The 22,594-nt window shown below is 37.2% G+C and overlaps 1 protein-coding gene across 2 annotated transcripts in view; it reads left to right on the forward strand.

Moving 5' to 3' along the window:
• Positions 1-22,594, forward strand: part of KCNH8 (potassium voltage-gated channel subfamily H member 8) — a 200,447-nt gene that overhangs the window by 43,627 nt on the left and 134,226 nt on the right. For both annotated transcript variants that reach the window (XM_086614330.1, XM_086614332.1), the window contains exon 2: positions 21,833-22,066. In XM_086614330.1, coding sequence (XP_086470456.1) covers positions 21,833-22,066 — 234 coding nt within the window. The remainder of the gene's footprint in view (positions 1-21,832; positions 22,067-22,594) is intronic.

Genomic DNA, 22,594 nt, shown 5'->3' on the forward strand with positions numbered 1-22,594 from the left:
AGGGGCAACTCAGACCCAAAATGCACAACAAACAGCCTGGGATATTGATGACTATGATAAATCAGTCTCTCTCTAACTCAGTGAATGTTATCTTTCATGTAGAACAGAGAAGACAGAGACAGAAATTGATTACGTACTCTGATAATTCAACTACTTACTGATACAACCTGTTTGCGATCAAATCCTGCATGCCACAAGGCTGTCCCATCCTCTCAGCTTCTGATTATTGGGAAAAAGGAGGAAAGCAATCAGGCAAAGACATATGCAAGTCTCCCTTCCTACTCTGGGGAGGAGGGTGGGCGTAGGGAGGCTTCTTATGTGGAACAAAATCTGTATTTCCAGACTCCAGCATTTCTTACAAAATTGGCTCTCTATTCTCAGGGTGTTCCATCCCGTGAGGTTACAGGGCTTTGTCCACGACTTTCCAGTCTAACTCTTGTCTCAAGCTCACCATTGGAGTTGCAATTGACAATCACTACTGTGACTCTTTTACATAAGCCTCTTGTTGCCTTTCAGGTTTATGGTCCTATAGTGTAATAAACTTGAATTATACACTGTATCTAGAGACCACTTTCAAACCACACTTAATAAATGCAGCCCCTCCATAAGCATTGCTTTTAAATCAGAACCGACAAGGTAGAACATGTAATAAATGCATGCTTAATTGACTGAACAACTCTAATTTCATTCATTCATAGAATTAAATCCAGAACAAATAGACATAATTTTTAGAGTAGGGATGTCCTGCCTGTCTGCTACGTCTCTTCATATCTAACAGGCAGTCTGATCGTTCAGAAATGGGCTGCTGTATCAGACTTTGCCAGTTCATAGATATCTCTGCTTATATCACTCCTTTTAATGCAGATAATTGTTGCATTCCTACAAGATTTTATTAGCTGACTTGGCAAATATTTTTAATTAAGTGGTAAGTAGTTGTTGCAAATGATATAATGACTGCTTAATTAGCACTTATTTCTGTCTATGTGCTTGAAGAAACATAAGAACATATTTTCTGTTTGACCCAACTTCAGTTAAGGGTATTCTACTTATTCTTTTTAATCTTGAGGTTGAGCGCAATGTCTCATTTCCTGTAGCTTAAAGCAAGCTATTAGCTTCCTTCAGCTTTCCTCAGTCTTGATGAATCTCTTCAAAATGACAATCTACTTGCAAGACAGAGTGGGTAAACATTGGTAAGGAAAGCTGCCTCACGTCCTGTACTCATAACATAGAACTGTTCTTTTATTAGTAGATGAAACAGTTGGCTGTTAAGAAGATTGTCTACCCTCTGCTCTCTGAAGCTGTTGTAATTCACAGTATAACTGTCTGCAGGAATATGTCACAAACAATTAATTTCCAAGCTCAAATATAGTCCACAAACACTGACATCAGTCTTTATTTTCTGGTTTTCACCTCAGTTGCAGGCAGTGCCTTTGCATCCTTGTTCAGTAATCTCTGAGTGGGAATGTGGGAATGGAAAATGCCTTGGGTTAGCAGTATGGAGCTGGAAAGTAATCAGAAAAAATAAATGAGAAAAATTAGGAAGTGCAGAACAAAAGGGAGATACTAGAAATCAGAAAAGTAAAATAAACATAAGAGGGGAAGAAGAAGTGTCAGTCTATCCTATGTGAAATCAAAAAATCCCAACCCCCACAGTAAAAATAATCACCCCCACCCTCAATATAATAATCCAGAGGAATCCAATGTTTTATTTGGGAAGACTGAAATCTATTTTGATGTAATTTGATGTAAATCTGAGCACTGATTCTCAAGCACAAATCTACTATAATTGTTTCTATGTTTTGATTAATTTTGAATTTTCTGTTTACTTCAGCTCTTTTTTACTTAACTTCTGGTGGAAGAACAGCTGCTAAAATTGCAAAATAATCTTTAATAATCAGGCCTGTGGACTGAGTATTAAACAACCAGTCTCATCCAGCAGACTTCGTGTGCTGGAGCACAGCGGGCTCAGCACAGTTTAATCCAGACGTGGGTCACTTAACAAAGCCCATCAAAAGTCCTGCTACATCTTTTCTTGTAAAAAGACTGCATTAGTAGCAATGAAGGATATGGCCTTGCTCTCCAAAGTCTCTATTTTTTCTGTTGTTAGTGATTTGCAGATAGATGGAATTTTGCAGAGGTGTGACACTTGGAAGAGTGAAGAAGTTGAATTAAATTCTGGTCTGGTGTCAGGGAAAATGTTGATTTAGCTGCAGTTGTTGGAGAGAAAAAAAAAATGGAAATTTTAAGAAATTGAACAACAAGAGTTATTATTCAGCATGCAATTACAGGGGAGATCTCAAAAGACACAAACACTTCAATCTAAACTTTATGATGCTCGACATCTTAGTGATTGGAAAAATCGTATTATAAATGAAATTGTAAAAATTGCAAAAGTCTTGTATCTGTTTGAAGCGTCTTTTCAATGAAAAATCTTTTGAACAGTTTAGTAATGCACTTCTAGAGATGCCACTGGTTTTGCTTGTCTTTTGGAGTTTATAAATGTTCAAGGTGTATTAATTTAACAAGCAGTTTGTCTATTTGGTACCATGGTACTTTCTCCCTTAAACAGATACAGATGACAAACCGATCAACGCATGTTTTAAGCTTGTCATAGATTTTTCAGATTGACAGCTGAACGTTGTTTGGTGTAATTGCTTTGCAGGGAGAAGGAATTCAAAAATGAAACAACAACAAACCAAAAATAGTAAGAGAATAAATAGAGTAACATCTGTTCTAAAATGGAATAAAACAGTTTATAAAAGAGAGAACGTGGAAGTTTAGAAACAAATTCTATTTATTGACATGAAAATTAACAGCAACCTAAAATGATTATTGCCTTAGTTACTGTTTCACTGTTTCTCTTTGATAATGTTATAATTTAATAAAATTGGTTAATTGCTAATTGTGATCCTAAAATTATTGTCTTTCCTTGAGCCTGCACAGAAAATATTTTGTATGAGATGCAAATGAGTAGTATTGAAATCAAAATCTAATTTGCCAGCTGCTGGGGAAAAATAAGTGCTAGATTCAACCGAAATACTTTTCAAAAGTACTGAAGCTTAATCTAAGTTTCCAGATTTCCATCTCTTCTGGAGTAAGTTACATTTATTACTGTCAAATATGTTGCCCTGGAGATGTACCAGACTTACTGATAGAATGGAAAATGAGATTTTAAATACATATACCTGAGGATGAAGACGACAAACCCATTTTTGAAAGTGGAAGAAACATATATTGATTAAAATGTCATTCATTCCTTCTCATTATGAAATTGTTTCTTTCGAGAATTGAGGAGAGGAAATGTTTTTTGTTTGGTTCCCTCCTCCCCCTTGCTTCTTACCTTCACATTAAGTAGTAAAGTACATTTGAGCAGTAATTGCAGAGCTTTATTCTCTTTTTTATATCATGATTTTGGTGTGCTTGCTTATGACTCCAAAGAAACATCATGAACACCTAAACAGGTTGCACTTTAACAAGATTTTATTAGAATCCATTCTACTGAAGATTTTCAGACAGACTCTGTATCTGTTACATGGAAAATAATTGTATGAACTGAAAATGTAGAGTTTAATCCTAGATCGTTAATATCATACAAGAATAACCTTTTTAAATGTATATTGTGACAGGCAATATAAGATGATATGTCTAGAGATGACTTTTGCAGGAGTTTGAAATCAAAGTAAAGAAAAAAAAAAGAGGGAGAAACGGTAATATTGGGAGCAAAGAGGTACTTCAACACTAGTATTCTCATTGTTCCTGCATGAATCCTATTAAGGAATGTAACCAGGATTTACATCTCTAATTGATAGTAAGCTTGAGAGTTTCTATTTTAGCTATTACCTTCTAGTTATGAATGTGCTATCTTTGAACTATTAACAGTGGTATTTAATTTTGAGCAGATGAGCATCCCAAAGGAAGAATCAGGTTCACAAATCACATCTTTTTAACTTAAAAAACAAAACAAAACAAAAAAATAAAAACCCAACTAGAAAAAAAATAAAAACCCAACTAGAAAGCCAAGTGACTAAGGAGTTTACATGTAAAGTATGAAAAATAAATATCTGCTTGTGAATAAATACTCTGAGGAGAGTCACATCTATAACTTTACTGGCCAGAAGAGCCCAGATCAGAAGTATATACACTGGACACATACTGTGCAGTGGTGGACAACACCAAAAACTTTCAGATTAGCAAAAACTGACCCTATTTTAACAATTTGAGCAAAAAGTATGCATACATACTCTGGATCAGAATGCTATTTTTACTGATTCTCTACAGATTTAAACCTATATAAAGAAAACTAAGTTTGTTTAGAGATTTTCACTTCTACTATTTTCATTATGTAATATTGCATTATCCTAAAATTCTGAGAGGAGGATTAAAACTAATACAATCATGACAAGCCTTTCTTTTTGTCCTGGTCCCAAGAAAACAATATATGTGCTGTATTATAGTCTGTCAGTTCCCCTCCCTCTTCCCTAGAAAATAAACTCAGGAACTTGCTGGATGATTTAAAAAACAGTAAGTTTGTTTAATAGGTCTCCAGAAGAAACAGCCAGAAGCCATACAAAATATTTCAAACCATTTGTTAAGCTCTCAGCATCTGAGGAGATGCTGAAGTTCCACTAGGCTTACCCTTGTCCCTTGGGTGGAAGTCATCCAACTCCTGTCCCCCTAGCAAACCAACCGATAAGCATGCCTTGGCAGGCCAGGAAAATGTCTTCTGCCTCTTTGTGTGAGAACTGAATTGTAGAATCATAGAAAAGTTTGAGTTGGAAGGAACCTTCAAGATCATCTAGTTCCAAACCCCCTGCCACGGGCAGGGACACCTTCCACTAGATCAGGTTGCTCAAAGCCCCATCCAACCTGGCCTTGAACACTCCAGGGATGGGGCAGACTTTCTCTGGGCAACCCGTTCCAGTGCCTCACCACCCTCAGAGTGAAGAAACTGAAAACAAACTGAAATAGATAGAGACCTGAAGAAGAAAGGGAAGAACTGGGGGAATTATTAGGGGTGTATGTATATGGTAAGGAGTGCTGCAATAGAGAAGGAAGAGGATTTAAGTGTCATGGCATAAGAAAAGGAGTTATGAATATGGTCTTGTCAGAGAGTGGACTGCAGTTAAGATGTCAGTGGCTAGGGGCTGGAAATCCTGTTAAAAGAACCCAAGTTTTAGATCTCCCGTAGCTAATAGCTAAGGAGCTTCTACAGTAGACTCACTATATCTCCTTTGTGAAAGGCCTCCTTAGGAATTTTTTCTTTGCAAATGTTCCTGAATTTTGAAATCAAATACAGAAAATGCAAATCCCAAGCAGCAAGCATGCATGCACCTCATCTTGCATTCAAAACAAAGCCGGCCTGAACGTTGTTTGGGTGAAAGCACCAGGTGGCACATTGCTAACAGTGTCAGTTAACCATCAGTAATACTGCATTCTGAGAGATGTGGCGCTGAACGCAGTGGGACATCAGTGGGCCACATCGCTCTCACGGCTGAGAAACAGGCTTCTTGTGAATCATAATATTCTTGAAATGTTTTATAAATTGCATATTAATCTTGTTATGAATGTGTTCTTCGTTTGCTTGTCATTTTGCAGAGAGAAAATCCTTTAGGAAATGAAACATCTCAGTTACAGAAACATTGTGTTATAATCAATACAAGTCTCACGTACATGAGCATATAACAACATAATTATTTGGCCAGATATTGATTTTTATTTTTTTATTTTTTCTAAATATTTTTTTAGAAACATCATACTGGATCTGGAAATTAAAAAAATAGGTCATTTTTATCTTCTCATTTGGTTTCAGTTGCAGCAAGTGAAGTAAGACTTAGTCATTAGTTTTACGAGCTGAATAGGATTGGCTCAATTAGCATCAGCTCTCACTTTTGCTAGTGTGGAACAGTATAACTAAGAGCAGTGCCTGAAAATGTCTGAGATGTTAGTAAGTAATGGAGCAACAATTACTTAACAGAAGTTAAATATTCAATTTATTGCATACAAAATATATTGAAAAATGTGAATATTGCTGGATTTTAATCTGAAACATGATGACATGGTACAGGAATATATCTGTTAAGTGAAACCCTAAACATTGTCTCTCTTTACAAAAGAAGATATTAAACATGTGCTGTACAGTTTCCCTCACTTCTTGTGGAAGCTGAAATTTGTACAGATGATTGCGAGGTTATCCAGTTTTCTGCTACGGGCTTATAGCTGATAGTAGATTATGTTTTTGTCATATCTCTTGAAGACTGAGATAAGATCAAGGAGCCCAAACTCTGAACAAGGGTACTCATTCTTTTCTAGGAAAGCCTAAATGAAATAGAAAAATGTTTAGGAAGAAGATTAGTTGTATAATGTTGCAAAGGCAGGGGTCAATGTGACCCTCATGTCTTATAACCTTTTAGTACAGCAGACTGAAGATCAAGTATGTGTTAATCTCAGATCCTTGTTGAATTCAAGTTTGAGGCAAATGTTATTTCTATTCCACTTTAATTAGTTCCTGTTTCCTAAGTCCAGTTAGAGACGGCTACCATAAAAATCAAGATAAAGCCTCTTTCCTGTGGATTCAGACTGCTCAAAGAGATAGTGATAGTTCTGGGGACTACAATGGCAGTGGAGGCCACAACAGGTGGGTAAATGGATGAGAAATAAGCTTCTCAGTTGTTTAAAGCAGAGGACCTGGATGACCTCTCTAACTGAAAGAAATTGTCAAGAGTGCCTCTGAAGAAGGAAATGTAGGGCCTACAGCATTCTGGTTCTCGAAATGCCATTCATACTTTTCCAATCTACTAATTTATGAAAACTGTAGGGGGAAAAAAAGCCAAATTGAAAATCCTTTTCTGAAATATCACCAGTGTATTACTTTCCAGAGGTCAATCATATTTACTTTTCCCACATGCTGCAAAAATGTCGGTTAATCCATTATTGAGGCTATAACTTGAGAAGAACAAAAGCTTTGGGCAATGGTTTTCTTTATTTCTTTTTTTAATTGTTTTTTTTTTTTTTTTCCCTGTGTGCTCTTTTACATTTTCATTACTATGTCATATGAAATGGTAAAAATAAATAGCTTGTCATTATTACTTTTGGTTTCTTCTTTTTATAAAGCTACCAAAAATATTTAATGATATTTTCTTAATTTGAAATTTTGATATATCTGTTTAAATTGTAGTATTTCATGCATGTTTTATTATTTGACTAATATTTCTGAAGATATGCTCTTCTGAAGCAGAAGTTATATGAATAAGGTATTTTTAAAAACAAATTTAAATGTTAATTAAAAGCTAGTTAGTAGTGCTTCCAGAGAAATAGTGAATATATTTCTTGCTTCTGAAGAACACTCTGACATGTAGTGGATTAGTTGGTGGGTTAGGAAGATGGGGAATTGCTGCTCTTGGACAAGTTTGCAAAACTGAAAACTCAATCTAATGACAGTATTCTAATTAGTATTAAAGGATTATAGTCAACCGAACACTTCTATATATTGAAAAATAAACTTCAAGATATTCTTGAATAAATTACCTCCTATAATGGTATCAATACTAAAAATATTTTAATAATATCTACAAAGAACTGTTTATGTAATTTTCCTTTTGGAATTTCTTTAATGAAGTAGAGCAAGGAAGCAAAGCAAAGAGGTTAATGATCTGACCTATGCAGACAACTGTATCCCGCAGCATTCTCTAGAAATGGCAAGCTAATTATATTGATAGCAACTGTCTTTCCTGAAGTCTTCTTTTTTTTTCCTCCTCTCTCCACCTCTGTACTGTTTTTTTAAGATACATTTTGGTTCATGATTTAGGCAATTCAGAAGTGTGGGTTTTTTTTAATATATAAGCTCATAACATGTCCTAAAATGTAAGTCTAACAAAATGCAAGTAGTTAATAATACAGAAGTATGCCAGCATCACCCACTAGTGAGGAATGAAATAAATAGCAGTTAAAAAGGGGAACAGAAACAAGTTTCAGAGTTTTATCTCTCCATTTCTTCTGTCTCCTGGAGTGAAAAGAAGTGAGTCTTTCTTACTTTAATATTAAAAGACTTTGTTAAGAGAATGGGAAATTAAGGTAATGGACTATCTGTCTTTCCTGAGATAAAGAAGGCTGATCAGCTTTTCCTGAAGCAAGAGAAGTTCTTGGGCCAGGTCTCTGAAGGGTCTTTCCACCTAAGCTAAGGATTCAAACTATATGAAAGTCTTATGAAAGAGGGGAAAAAAAAAAAAAAAAAGCCTATAAGTGTTCTAAAAGGACTGAGAGACTTTTATCGCTCTTCCAAATGAATCCAAATTTATTACACGTCAGATGCTGGCTTGTTATTTAGTGCTTGGATGATTGCCTTGATGAGAGACTTCATTTTTCCCTGAAACATATTTTCTTTTTGGCTCCTGCTGTGGCTGCTCAGTTTTCCACTGATGTGACTCCCACGTAGGAGTCTATATTAATATAGAAAACTGTGCAGCATTCAGGTTCTGACGTGTTTGTTAAAAGAAGCCCCATTTCTGGAATATTGTGTCCTCGAGCTGCTCCCCAAATTGCTTCCTACCACAGGCCACTTTGACTCAAAGTGGGTTACATTTGTTACCATATAGAAAATTAAACAAGCTGACCTACCACCTGCTGATCTCTGAAAGAAGAGATCCCATGCCACCTCCTCCGCCTCCTCCTCCTCTTCCTCCTTCTCCTCCATGCTGTTCTTGCACTGTCCCTTGTGCTGAAGTTCTGCTCTCATCTGACCGCAGAATTCAGCCTGCTAGTCCAGCAGGACTTAAACTCAAGTTTGGTTTGTTTTTAAAAAGGAGAGTACTTCTCTACTGGGTTATTTGATGAGGTCAGCTAGGTAACACAAAAAGCACGTGGCAGTGAGGAAGATGAGTCTTCACCTTGTTTTCCGCTAGTGCTATCTTTTATCAGGACTTCCTTTACCTCTCCCCGACTGGTTGTTCCCGTTAAATGATGGCATTAGCGTTGATTGGGATACGTGAATTAGCTGACAGTGATGTGTATTTGTTGCTTGTTAAGCTTGTGTGTGCACCTATTAGAGGTTAATATTTATTAAATACTTACATTGCTGTTATCTACTTGGTTGTGCACAGTGTTTTGGTTCTCTCTAATAAACTAAACTCTGTGAAGTGAGATAAGGAGATGGGAGGAATGAAGGTGTCGTTCTTAGCCCAGTGAGAAGAGCTCCAGGTGAGAGCCCACCACTATTCAAGCTTGCAGGTGAAAAGCTGTGAGAACAATATAAGAACAAGAGTATGAGAGAAATAAAGGAAAATTAATACTACAGAGCTCTGAAAACACTGCCTCAACAGTAAGACTAAGGCACTAAGTTACCTAAGGCACTGCACAACATTTGTTAATATTTCCAATATAAGTCCACTATACCATGTTTTCTCTGCTTGTGTGAGCGTATTTGTTTCAACAGGCCAGGTTTCACACTTTTTGTGTGTTATTTTTAACCAACAATTGTAGATTTCATGAAGTTTTCACCCAAATCTCTCAGAGTTAACGTTATTGCTATAGTACCTTAAAAAAGGTAGTTTATATTGTTTTGCACATATGTGTTATGACCCTTTTTACTTATATTTACACGTATGGGGAGGTCTGAAATGGCGTTGTTTTCCTACACCACAACATAATCCACGAGGTCAGAGTTTAACTTCATGTACCTTACTTTTTTAGAATGAAAACCAAAAAAAAATGGCAGCAAAAATCTGTACCTTTTTTCTCTTTCCCTAGAACAATTTCCAGTTAAGGAGTTAGTTCTACAGTATCTTACCTACAGATGTTCCTTGCCCTTTATTTGCAAGAAGGAAAGACGTGGGCAAGGTCAGGTGCATTTACTCAACATTTAGAGCCTACCTGCATATATATGATACAGAACGATTGTTCTGAATTTTTTCATTGCTTTAAACAAGCAATGATATCACCCAGTTCCTGTGCTTTAAGAAAAGGCTCAGTCTAACTTAGACATGAAGGAGTTTAGTCCCCATCTGCTCCCTAGATGATAAATATAGGTCCTTATTCTGAGTAACCCCTTGGAAGAAGTCACTTCTCACCATTCCTGTGGAGATAAGGCTCCTGACCCTGATACTGAAGCTCAGTGGGCTAAAGGAGAGCTTTACACTGCTTTGGTATTGTGGTCACCTAACTCGCAAAAGGTTATGAAAAGACAAAGGCGTTTCTGCTGGTGTATGCAATGCTGCTGGTTAAAGTCTCCAACTGACTTAGTCTCTCTGAATTATTTTTTCCATTCAAAACAGTATCTAGAACAGCAATGCATTTCGAAAATTGTAGCATCAGGTCAAATAGGAAACATGACAGTGTAATCATGTTGTAATTTATAGCTTTACTCTACTTTTGGTATTTTTGGTAAGTGTAATTTATGGAACCTTTCACAGTTTGTGCTAAAAACTTTTTTGTTTGTGTATTTTCAGTACTGTTCTCTATGTTTGCTCAGTGCCACTTCTACTTGATGAGACAAAGGGTGAATCTATGGTGTAAATACCTGGCTTTCTACAAATTGTTTCAAAACTCTATGAATGAATAAGATTTTTCTGTCTCACATGAAAGCTTTGCAACCAGATACAAGCATCTGCTGCCAGTTGGTCAAGACAATTTTCATCACTTTCTTTAGATTGGACTTTGGAGAAACAAGTCAAGATTTCAAACTTCCTTCCATAACAGTGCTAGAATTTGATTGCAGCATCTTTATACTTCATTCCTGTGGAATAAAACTAGTGTTGGAATAAAACTACTCTTACAAGTAGAGTGGTAACATCTTTTTTATATGAAACTATTTTGAACCACTAAGAGGAATTTAGTCAAAACTCAAAACGTGATTTGTGTGTTTTGACAAAGAAAAAAAAAAAGTTACTTGGTTCCCTAACGACACTGATTCAAAGCATTAACATTTTCCTGGGATGTTGATGGCTTAGGTCTCGCATTAATTACGGAACACTGGCCTAATGTTCTGATGTGATTCTTTTTCTGATCTAAGTTTTATTTTATTCAAGCAGCATTTTGGTAGGAAGGGGAATAGTGTTTGTTCCACAACTGAATAAAAATAACATTTGTTATAGAAATGCCAAAGAGTCTTCTGTACTACTTAGCTTCTTTATTTTCTTTAAAAAAGAACTAGAAATAAAACAAAACAAGCAGACTTGAAAAGGCCTGACTTTTGAGTAACAGAGTATCTTCAGTCCATTCACGATTTTGGTGTGTTTCTTCTCTTATCTGTACTGTTTAAGGTTTTTGAAGTTCAGTTCAGAGGTTTTTTTGATAGCAATCTTTTTCTATGCCTGATTTTCTTTCACTGAGACAATACTCAGTCTGAAGTACTGTTGTCTTCTTCTAAGGTAGTTAAAACCTTGGCAATTTTTATTGTGTATTTGTATCTGTACTCCCTGCTGCAATGAAGTTCCACATGCTTTGAATTTCCCAGACCATATCCACTTCTTCAGCCAAAATCTGGGGTTTTCTCCATCTTATGGCAATGGTCACCTCATGTCTTTTAGGTTCCTCAAGCAGCTCCTTCCTTGATTATTTGGATATCTTACATAAATTAGATCTAATGTCAGGTGTTCCTGCTGTAAGCTATACCAATCATTCAGGAGGTCCATAGTAGCTTCATTGTAAGAAATAATAGCCTGTGTCTGTTTCAGGCATCTACTTTACTTTTCCATCAAGGTTATTCTGCTTGTTTGTTAAACAAAAATGCTGGTCCTTCCACAGTTTTTAGCCTTTTTCCTCTGGATTTTTCACAAGATCATTCTCAACTGGTAAACCCACTACAAGATGATTCATTTTCTTTTGAATATAACTTAATTACATTCTCATTTGTAACCTCCCTCTCATCCTCTTCCACCCCAAAAACATGGGTGGTGTTAAGGATCTTGCTCAAGAATACAATGTCAGCAAGCCCTATACTGAGATTCTTGGAATTATTTTAGTTTGAAAAGGGTGAGTTTGCAATATACAGTGTAATTCTTTGTTATGGTAACTGATGCAGTGTAGAACTCTACCTTTTCTGGAAATGACATTTCCTGGACGCTGTTCATCATTTTCTGAACCATTTTTGACACAATTTCTGAGAATTTTTCAGAAGAATATTCTTTGAACAGACTTTCTTTTCCACAGCATCATTTTACATTAGTGTTGCTTCTCTGAGAAGACTGCATGCAGAAATTCTTGCAGTATACAGAGAACTCATTTCACTGGAATAGGCACATGGGAGTCTGCTGCTTCTCCACATTAAAATTAACTCCAGATTACCCTTTACTTTCAGGGACTGAGAGAGGAGCATATAAACTGCAAAGGCTCAAAATAGTTACTTTTAGCCATAGAGTCCTGACACCTTCATTTTGAAGTATAATAGTTATAGAGAGAAATCAATACAGTAGAAGTCACTGCAAGCTAGCATGAAATTGTCATGGGGGTCGTAGAGGATTGTTGACAGTGAACCTCTCAGAAATGATGTGTATGAGCTAGCATACATGAAAAGCAGCTTTGAGCTACTTTGAGTAACAACTTCAGAGTGTTATAGCACTTGTATGAAATGATGAATGTCTCTTATTCAGAGAATGTAATAATAACTTGATATTTGTACAGCCAGTGGTTTTGACATGAGAAAGGTAAGGATATCATTATTTGGGTATCATCTCACATGTGGAAATGAAAATTGTTTGCCAAATCTGTGAGCTGTTACTATGTGCAGGACCAGATGCATCTGTGAGGGTGATGAGTGAAAAGTTGAGGATGCTGCATCACCCTCTGCAGAGTGCAAATGCTGCACTAGGCAGATGATGTTCAGGAAGGATGATTACTGTCCCTTTGCCTTCACATTAAACCCCGGTCTGGGTCTGTTTTGAGGATAAATCATTTGGTTCAGGTGAGGAACAGCGGCATGATATGTCCCATTGTTGCCAGAGGAGAATTAGTATATTATGACTCTTGCCTCACTGGAGCCTCTAGCACTCACAAGGCATAGCTTGTTCTTAGTTTATTCCATGGCCGTTTCAGGGCTGCAAGTGTAATTTGTTTTCCTTCCTTCTTTTTGCAAACAGTGGCTAAAAGTTCTCTGTGCTCAGCATATGGACAGTAAATAACTTCAAATGGCCTTGTACAATAGGAGCAAGGGGGAAGGACCACGAAACTTTTCCACCCTCTTTGTGCTCAGATCCCTTTATATTTCTGTGTTGAAAATATTTTCTTGTGTACTTACTGATAACTTTATTTTGTGTATAGAATCTGCTGTACCACAGTGGTTTTTTGCACAGTCACTTCCGAAGGGGAAACAGATGTCCACAAAATCTATCATTTCAAATGATAAGATGAAACTTTTCAATAGTAGTTAAATAGTTCTTCAATCCAAATCATCACATTATAAAGAAATCCAGATACTTATTTCCTGTATACTTGGTAACGGGATATTTTTCAAGCCCCTGAGCTACTTACCACTCCATAACCAACATAGTCTCAGAAGAAGAAATGAACATTAGATTTCAAAAAGGCAAGAACATGATCTTTTAAAGGCATTTTACGCTGGATTCAAAATGTCTAGCTTAAATTCTTCCCCTCAGGTGTGCAGAAATAACAGCTCGTTAATCTGTTTCCTGTATTCTTGCACAAGCTCTGTTAACAGCATCCATAACATTTGGTTGTTCAGATATATTGTAACATCAGTAGCAGTTCATACATTGAACATAAATATCCACAGGACTATCCACTGCAGTAGTATTATAAACAGGCTCATCAGGGATGATACTTAACAGTGGCGCGTGTAGGACACTAACACCACAAAACATTATGAAATGGTGAAAATCTATATGTCTATAAACTGAGCACCAATTGTGAGTAGGTGATATAGTGCTTAAAACAGCCGTTAGCAAACCTGTTTTCAGCTCCCTGTTTCCTTCCTATTTCAGACAAGTGATAAAGGAAGATATGGACAGGATCACATTGGTAAATGTTTGACAAGGATGTGGCTCTTGTCTTGGAAAATGTTTCTATTCAGGAGGACTATTCACCTGCAAACCTTTCTCTCAGTTGAACACTTGAAACCAAATCATGATGCTAGGCTCTTAATTAAATCATTAGACTATATGATTTGAGCATATGAGGACTCAACGTGTTAGTTTGACTTATAGCAATTCATTTTCTACCATTCCCGTTGAATTTTAAATCAACAGAACTGTCCAAAAAAACCAGCAAATTAAATATAGCTGGGCTACAAAAATGACCCTTCTACCCAGTGGGTGAACTTAAAATTTCCATGTATTTTATTGGAGAAGTTGCAAAACTTCCTTTGGAGTAAGAAATCTGTGCACTCTGCTCTCCAGTGGACACCCATAGAAAACATCAAACAGCAGCTGAGCTCCCTTCTCAGGGAGAGAGGGTTCAGTTCTGCCAAGCAAACAAGCACCTTCAGTTCCCATTGAGAAACTTCTAGGTGACGCTGCTCGTTGTTACAACACGCTGGCAGCTCACAAGTTGCAGTGTCTCTTCACTGCTAATGTCGTCTTTTTTTCTGTCCATTCCACCTACAAGTGCTTTTTCACTTGCAGCATTTTGATGTATGTAAAACTGCATGGTAGCATGTAAATGTTTCATTGCTGTAATATAGCTTTTTTTATTACGTTAGCACTGTGTGCTGGCAGTTGCTGCACAATCAATAACAAATACAGCTGGTTAAATAGAATACATTTTTTTTTTACTGTAAAATAAAATTTTGCCAAAATCAGTACTGCTTAAGGGTGGGAAAAGAAATATTTCACTTTTGTTGCACTTAATATATGTGTAATGTGGACGAGTAATTCCAGGTAAATATCAAGGAAAAAGTAAAAAGATATATCTTACGCTAGTTAATATTTCCTTCTGAGGAAAAGATGTAGGTGTCTGCTTCTGCAGGTGGAATTTAATTTTGAAGAACTTCTAAGTCATGTCTACTAAAAGTTCTTCTCCTTTACTATGTTTTACCCATTACAACTGTACCGGTTGTCTGTTTGAAAAGTGTCGTGTGATGATAAATTAACAGTAATATCGTTGCTACTATTTAAGCAAAGTGCATCTCAGTCCTTATACTTTACAGATCGGTCAGATGTAAATTAAATTGGGATTAGAAAAGAAATAGGGACATATACAGAGGTTTCTAATGGAGAAGTAAATGATTTTTTCTTTTTTCCCCTCTTCTCTAGGATCCCAGAAGCTCATTTCACCATGAGGTTTATTTTCGGTTTTGATTTTGTTTCCCTCTGATACTGTCAGGCTTTTTGGTCTGCTTTGTTCTAGGAATAGGTACTTTGGTCATGAAGGAAGCTGCAGTCATTATTCTAATATTGACCTGATGCACTAATAACACTGAAGGCTGAGTTCGAGATCGTTAAACACTGAGTCTCTTAAACAGCTTATGATTTGTGTTTATCAATAAGACTAGGAGATGATTTAGCATCCAGATGCCCAAGTTTTGCTTGGATGTCTCTATGCTGAACTGCATTACAGATTAACTCTTTTTGTAGCTATATATATTGTATACAGTAAAGCATTTCCACTGTGAGACTAAATATTATTGTAAATATGAAGTGAAATGTGTATTTCTTAGCTTGTGAATGCAAAACTTTTCTACATAATGGGAATGCATTTTGGCAATGCAGGTTAGTCTCCTGAGCTGGAAGACAGGGATAAGGAGCAGAACAAAGTCCCCATGATCCAAGGGGAAATGATCAGCGACCTGCTGCACCACTTAGACACACACATGTCTATGGGACCAGAAGGGATCCACCACCCAGGGGTACTGAGGGAGCTGGCAGAAGTGCTCACCAAGCCAATTTCAGTCATTTGTCAGCAGTCCTGGCTAACTGAGGAGGTCTCAGTTGACTGGAAGTTAGCAAATGTGACGCCCATCTATAAGAAGGGCCAGAAGGAGGATCCAGGGAACGACGCACCTGTCCGTCTGACCTCAACGCTGGGAAAGGTTATGGAGCAAATCATCTTGACTGCTATCACACAACGTGTACAACCAGGTGATCAGGTCCAGTCAGCATGGGTTTATGAAAGGCAGGTCTTGCTTGACTAACCTGGTCTCCTCCTTTGACAAGGTGACCCACTTAGTGGATGAGGGAAAGGCTGTGGATATTGTTTACCTGGACTTTAATAAAGTCTTTAACACCATTTCCAACAGCATTCTCCTGGAGATACTGGCTGCTCATGGTTTGGACGGGTGTACTCTTTGCTGGGTAAAAACTTGACCAGATGGCCAGGCCCAAAGATTTGTGGTGAATGGAGTTAAATCCAGCTGGTTGACGGTCACAAGTGGTGTTTCCCAAGCACTCAGTATTGGGGCCAGTTCTGTTTAATAGCTTTATCAATGATTTGGATGAGGAGTTTGAGTGCACCCTCAATAAGTTTGCAGATGACACCAAGTTGGGCAGGAGCGTTGATCTGCTTGAGGGTAGAAAGGCTCTCCAGAGGGATCTGGACAGGCTGGATCAATGGGCTAAGGTCAATTATATGAAATTCAGCATGGCTAAGTCCTGCACTTGTGTCATAACCCCATGCAACACTACAGCTGTGTGGAAGAGTGGCTGGAAAGCTGCATGGCAGTAAATGACCAGGGGGTGTTGGTCAACAGCTGGCTGAATATGAGTCAGCAGTGTGGCCAAGAAGGCCAATAACATCCTGGCTTGTATCAGAAATAGCATGGCCAGCAGGACTAGGGAAGTGATTGTTCCCATGTACTGGGCACTGGTGAGGCTGTGTCTCAAATACTGTGTTTAGTTTTGGGTTCCTTGCTACGAGAAAGACATTGAGGTGCTGGAGCACGTCCAAAGAAGAGCAATGAAGCTGGTGAAGGGTCTAGAGCACAAGTCTTACAAGGAGTGGCTGAGGGAACTGAGGTTGCCTAGTCTGGAGAAGAGGAGGTTCAAGGAGACAACTGTCTGAAAGGAGGTTGTAGTGAGGTGGGTGTCGGTTTCTTTTCCCAAGTAACAAGTGATATGATGAGAGGAAATGGCCTCAAGTTGTGCCATGGAAAGTTTAGATTGGATATGAGGAGAAATTTCTTCACTGAAAGGGTTGTCAAGCATTGGTACAGGCTGCCCCCGGACAGTGGTTGAGTCACCATCCCTGGAGCTATTTAAGTCATGTAGATGTGGCACTTAGGGACATGATTTATTGGTGGACTTGGCAGTGTTAGGTTTATAGTTGGACTTGATGATCTTAAAAGTCTTTTCTGACTTAAACGACTCCATGATTCTATAAGTGGGAGCTACAGCAACTCACCCTGAAGCTGAGTCTGTAGAGCTAGGTACTTCAAATATTGTTTTGTACTCTGAATTTATAACTGTTACTCAATTTTATGAATACATTTCCTTGTAATGTCAGCCTTTATTTGAAATTACTTGGCCAATTAAATTAATTATACAGCATACAGTGATGGGTTCTTTTTCGTCAAGCCATACTTGTAGTTTATTATACAACAGTTCTACCTTTTAGAAGGACTGTAGTCCTGTAAATTAAGTGGAGTATTGTCGTGGGTTAGGCCGCTCCAGCAACCGAACCCCACACATAGCTGGTCACTCACCCTCCACCACCCCCAGGAATGAGGGAGAGAATTAAAGGAGAAACAGGAAACCTCTGGGTTGAGATAAGAACAATTTAATACAGATAAGTAATACACAGTGTAGATGCTCACCACCCCCTCTTATCTGCAGCCTGTCTTGTCCCGAAGCTGCAATCCTGGACGAACACAAGGCCCCGAAATAGAGAGGGGCAGAGAGAGAGAGAGAGTACTCCAAGAGTGGGAGTACTGGGAGAGAGAGGGAAAAAAAAAGGCAATAGAGCAAAAGCGCAGCAAGCGCAAAAGAGCAAAAGCGGCGAAAGAGCCAAAGCGCAAAAGCCCTTCTGTCCGGCTGACCCTCACTTTTATACTGGGCATGATGCTGCATGATATGGAATACTAATGGCCAGTTTGGCCCTCAATCTTAAGTTCCACCACAAATCACAAGGGGAATCGTGTCCCCCTTGTCCCAACTATGCTCCCCCCTTATCCCACCGTGTTTCTGCACTCCGGCACACTGAAAAGTCCTTGGAGTCTCACGTCCAACCACAAACATCGACTTGCTATCAGCATTCTTCTCAGAGCGAGCCTCTGAGTAAAACCAAAACACAGAGCTCTTCTAGCTGCTAAAAAGAAGAGCTAACACTGTCCCAGCTAAAACCAGGACAAGTATACAGTATTTGTTTAGTGAAGAGTGGGAAGAGGTACCAGTATAATCAATTTACTGACTCACCTAGATCTGCATAAATCTTAATCTCACATTAGTGACCCAGTTAACAGCACTGAGATTTTCAGGAGGAACTTTAATGTTTGGAAGTGTGTGCATTATAAAGTAATTTTGGCCTCAATCAGAGTCAAAGTATAGTAGTTGGTAAATGAGCTTGAACTCTAATTAAACTCACTTGTATCTAAATGTGCTGACATAAAGCTAAATGTTTTCATATGCTATTTTTATCATCCAATTAGGTAATCTTAACTGCTAATGTGATCATGTTCTCTGTAACTGTAATTTGTGTCAACTTGGAATGAGACTTCTCTTGTGAAGCTGCCCATGTAGGAACTGTGGAAACAAATCTAGATGTAGTGAATCCTTTCATCCAGAATTACAGACTGTTCTCCATTTAATAGAGTAACTATGTGAGTTACTTGTTTAATTAAAGCAGCTCTTTTTATTGCTAGGGATATTTTTTTCTTTTGTAGTTTTTTTTCCTTCCTTTTTAATTCATAAATAATTTAATATTTAAAACTAGAATGGTGGTTGACTGTACTCCATTGCAGAAGAAGTCAGGTAGACATTCACTGATAAAGAGGAAGATTTGCAGAAACTGTCTGGACTTTGATTGAAAAGAACCGTTACAAGAACTGGGAAAGCACAGCGATGAGATTTATAGCAAACATAGCTACGGTATTAAAGCAAAAACCCTTTTGTCATTTTTTGCTAATTAAGATGGCAGTAAGATTTATCAAAGGAATGTTGAGTTTAATTGTAACATGGTCTCATTACAAACAGTCAGATAAATTGTGTGCATTAATTATGAAGCAGAGAATTGCATAATGGCCTTTTCCTTTAATTATCTTAATTCTAAAACTCTTGTCGTGGGATTTTTAATGAAGCTGTCTTCTCTGTTTCTTAAGTTATAATTTTTGAGTATCGGTACAGTCATTGAAACAGGGCAGTGGTGTGTAAACCTGTGATTGAACATGTAGTTAGCATGGTTCTGGTTCAGCTTGTTTAATTGTCTCTAGCAGAGGTTTCTGGAAACGATCCCAGTCTTCTGTTGATAAATGTCCTATCCACCCCAATACGTCCTGCTTCCAATGCAAATGTGGGCATGCAAACTCCTAATAGTCTTCCTTTGAACTTTCACGTGAAAAAGTCATTTGATGTTCATAGAAAATGAACACAAAGGAAAAGAAGCAATATAAGAAAATATAGTTCTCATTGTATTTTCCTGAAGCTGATTCTTCACTGTTGTACACAAAAAGTTCAGCAAAATTAAGCTTACAAGCCTTATCAAACATCTGCTGATGTTAACACGAAGATTACCTCTTATTCTAGCCAGCACTGTGTTGGCTTTTAGAAGTAAATAGTTTTCTGCTGTGAATGTTAAAGTAACTAAAAGTATTCTGGTTGTATTTTGATGTACATGACAGCAGAGTTTGGCCATCTTAAATTTTTCATAAAATCATGATATGCTTGGTAAGCCCCAGTGTATTCCTGTTCATAATGATATTCAAACATTTCTGCGCTCTGAGAACATCCTCCCTCCCTCTTTTGTCCTTTCGGTGTTCCATATTTTACTTTATGCAATTCACAACAATTAAAATTAAAAAAAAAAAAGAAGTTGTTGCGTCACATAGTTATATCTTAAACAATAAGAAACTCAGGAGTAAATTAATTTGATAGCTACAGATGCATTTGGAATGTATGATCTGCAGGTCTTACACAGTAACACCATCATTAAACTGCACGGCAGGCATATGATTTTAATTCTTTTGGCAATGTGGGGATTTAGTTTTGTGTTGACAGGTGGAGCAGCATGTCAGTGCATGAATGGTAATGATACTTATTCTCTAGTTAGGCAAATAAAAATGACAGGCTAAGTCAAGCACGGCACTGAACCAAAATACATTTTTAAATTATATTATTAGATAAATGAGAAAAGTCTAGTTTAATATAACCATCATTTATTGAAATATTTTAATTAGATTTAAGCAAAAGGTGAGTAACTGAAACAAAGTCTTAAGAGCAAATTAATCATTTAATAAACTTCAGCATTGTCTTTAAAATATTGAAATTTTAGCAATATCAGCCATGATATTTTATTGCTTGGGTAAATAAAGAGTAACGTAACTGAAGTCGTTGGAATTTCATGGATGTAGAGCTCTTGTGACAGTTAAGGCTGAAACAGACCTTCTTTTCTTCTATTTTAGTTTACGTATTCTGTCCCTCCCTTTCACATTCATGAATAATATATATCCTTATGTGGGGATTAGGTATATCAACCTGAGTTTTCCATCAAAATAGTTCATTTTTTCTCCTTAAATTTATGAATATTTATTAAGGGATTCTGGGTTAGTTAATAGTATTTTCCCTTAATACACACACACGAATCCACATGTGCATAACTGAAAAATGAGAGGTATCTGCCTTGGGACTAGACTGCTCCTAAGCTCCCACTAGCAAACTGTAAGGTAAACATTCCTTAATAAGCAAAAAATAGTCTTTCCTCCCACGATGTGAAAAGTAGATAGATTCCTCCCATAAAACTTTTTTTCACTTCAAGATAAGGAAACACAGGCAGAAAAACTATGTGAGAACTTCATATATTATCTGGAAAGATTCTCCATGCTAATTTAAAAAAGATTGTAAAGCTGAGGATGAGACTCTAAGGCACAAAACCTTCATGGACACTTCAGTAAGGGATGGAAATGAGGTATCAGGCTGCAAGATTTGCCAAAGATTTGAATACAAATTAGAATATCGCTTTTTGTTGATTGATGTCCATGTCAATATACTATTCTTGAATTTATCATACATATTAGTTGCATCTTACACTGAAAAATTATAGAGTGCACTAAAGTGAAACAAGGTGGTAAATCTTTGATGTACCTGTTTCATATGGAAGAAGTGCGATGCAGCTGCAGAAGACAGCTGACTGCTTTCAAATGAAACCTTTTTCCCTCACACAAAAAAAAAAAAAAAAGAGAGAGAAAACAAACATGTCCATGTACCGCAGAATTTTACTCAACTCTACTTCTAAGGATTCCCTTGCAAAATTAAAAAAAAAAAAAATAGCTTGAGGGTTGATTAAGATCAACTTTAGCTTATTAAGAGCAAAGACAGATTAGCTTTTTTTAAGAGATAGCTGTGCCTATTGAGACTGCAGAGGAGTCTGAGCGGCAGCATGACATAGCACCTTTGAAGTTTCTCCAAAGCTTCCATGTTCATCTTTGCTCAAGTGGTAGTTTCAATGTGCTAACCCCCATCCCATAGGCAGTTATTATAAATCGTTGCCTGAGGATGTAACGAGGCAAGCTGTAATTAGCCATGAGGAACCATCGTTATGAACTTGCTCTGTGGACAGTTAGACTTGATATCATTGCGGACTAATAGTCTAAAAACACAAGTTGTATTCTTGTTTGCAGGCAGTTGGGAATTTGTTTTTAAAAGTACATCCAGTTGTGTTTTCCTATGAAGCTAAAGGAAGTATTACGTCAAACGATGTAGAATTCAGACTGTAATTCAAGTTTTACTTTTGTGTTCTTCAACAGACAGTAACTTCATCCTTGCAAATGCTCAGGTGGCTAAAGGATTCCCTATTGTTTACTGCTCAGATGGCTTCTGTGAGCTTGCTGGATTTGCACGAACTGAAGTCATGCAGAAGAGCTGCAGTTGTAAATTTTTACTCGGTGCTGAAACAAATGAGCAGATGATTCTTCAAATTGAGAAATCGTTGGAGGAAAAGGTAGAATTCAAGGGAGAAATCATGTTCTATAAGAAGAATGGTAAGTTTTTCTTTCCTGTTGTGTTAGTCCCAAAGAATGAATATTAATGCATATAATGCATTTCCATGTGATGATTTTCTATGCTTATAATCAGATCTACAGGAATAGATGTGAATAAAGACAGTTGCGTACACGTTGAGACTATGTTTATATTATTGTTACTGATTTTGTATAACTATACAAGTTACAAAGCTGCGTAGAAGAAATTCAGTACTAAACAGCACTGTGAGACACTGTTATTTGCGTTCAGAATGACACTGTTTTCTTCTTTTTCTTATACTGAAATCCTTACCCTTTATTGCTGAAACTGTAATTCAAACATTAATACTCGCCATAAGGTAGACAGTGGCTATGTAAAATTTTCAATGCCATCAGATTTGGAAAATGCTCAGAACTTTGAATGATCCATGTGACTCATTCTCCACAGCCACTATATATAAAAATCAATAACAATGATTTTCAGAAAGGGGGTAAGTACTCTAAGTAAAATTTAGTGTGTATTGTCACATGAAAAAATTCTGAGCATTA

This window comes from Tauraco erythrolophus, chromosome 7 (genome assembly GCF_009769465.1).
Source record: "Tauraco erythrolophus isolate bTauEry1 chromosome 7, bTauEry1.pri, whole genome shotgun sequence".
Lineage (NCBI taxonomy): Eukaryota > Metazoa > Chordata > Aves > Musophagiformes > Musophagidae > Tauraco > Tauraco erythrolophus.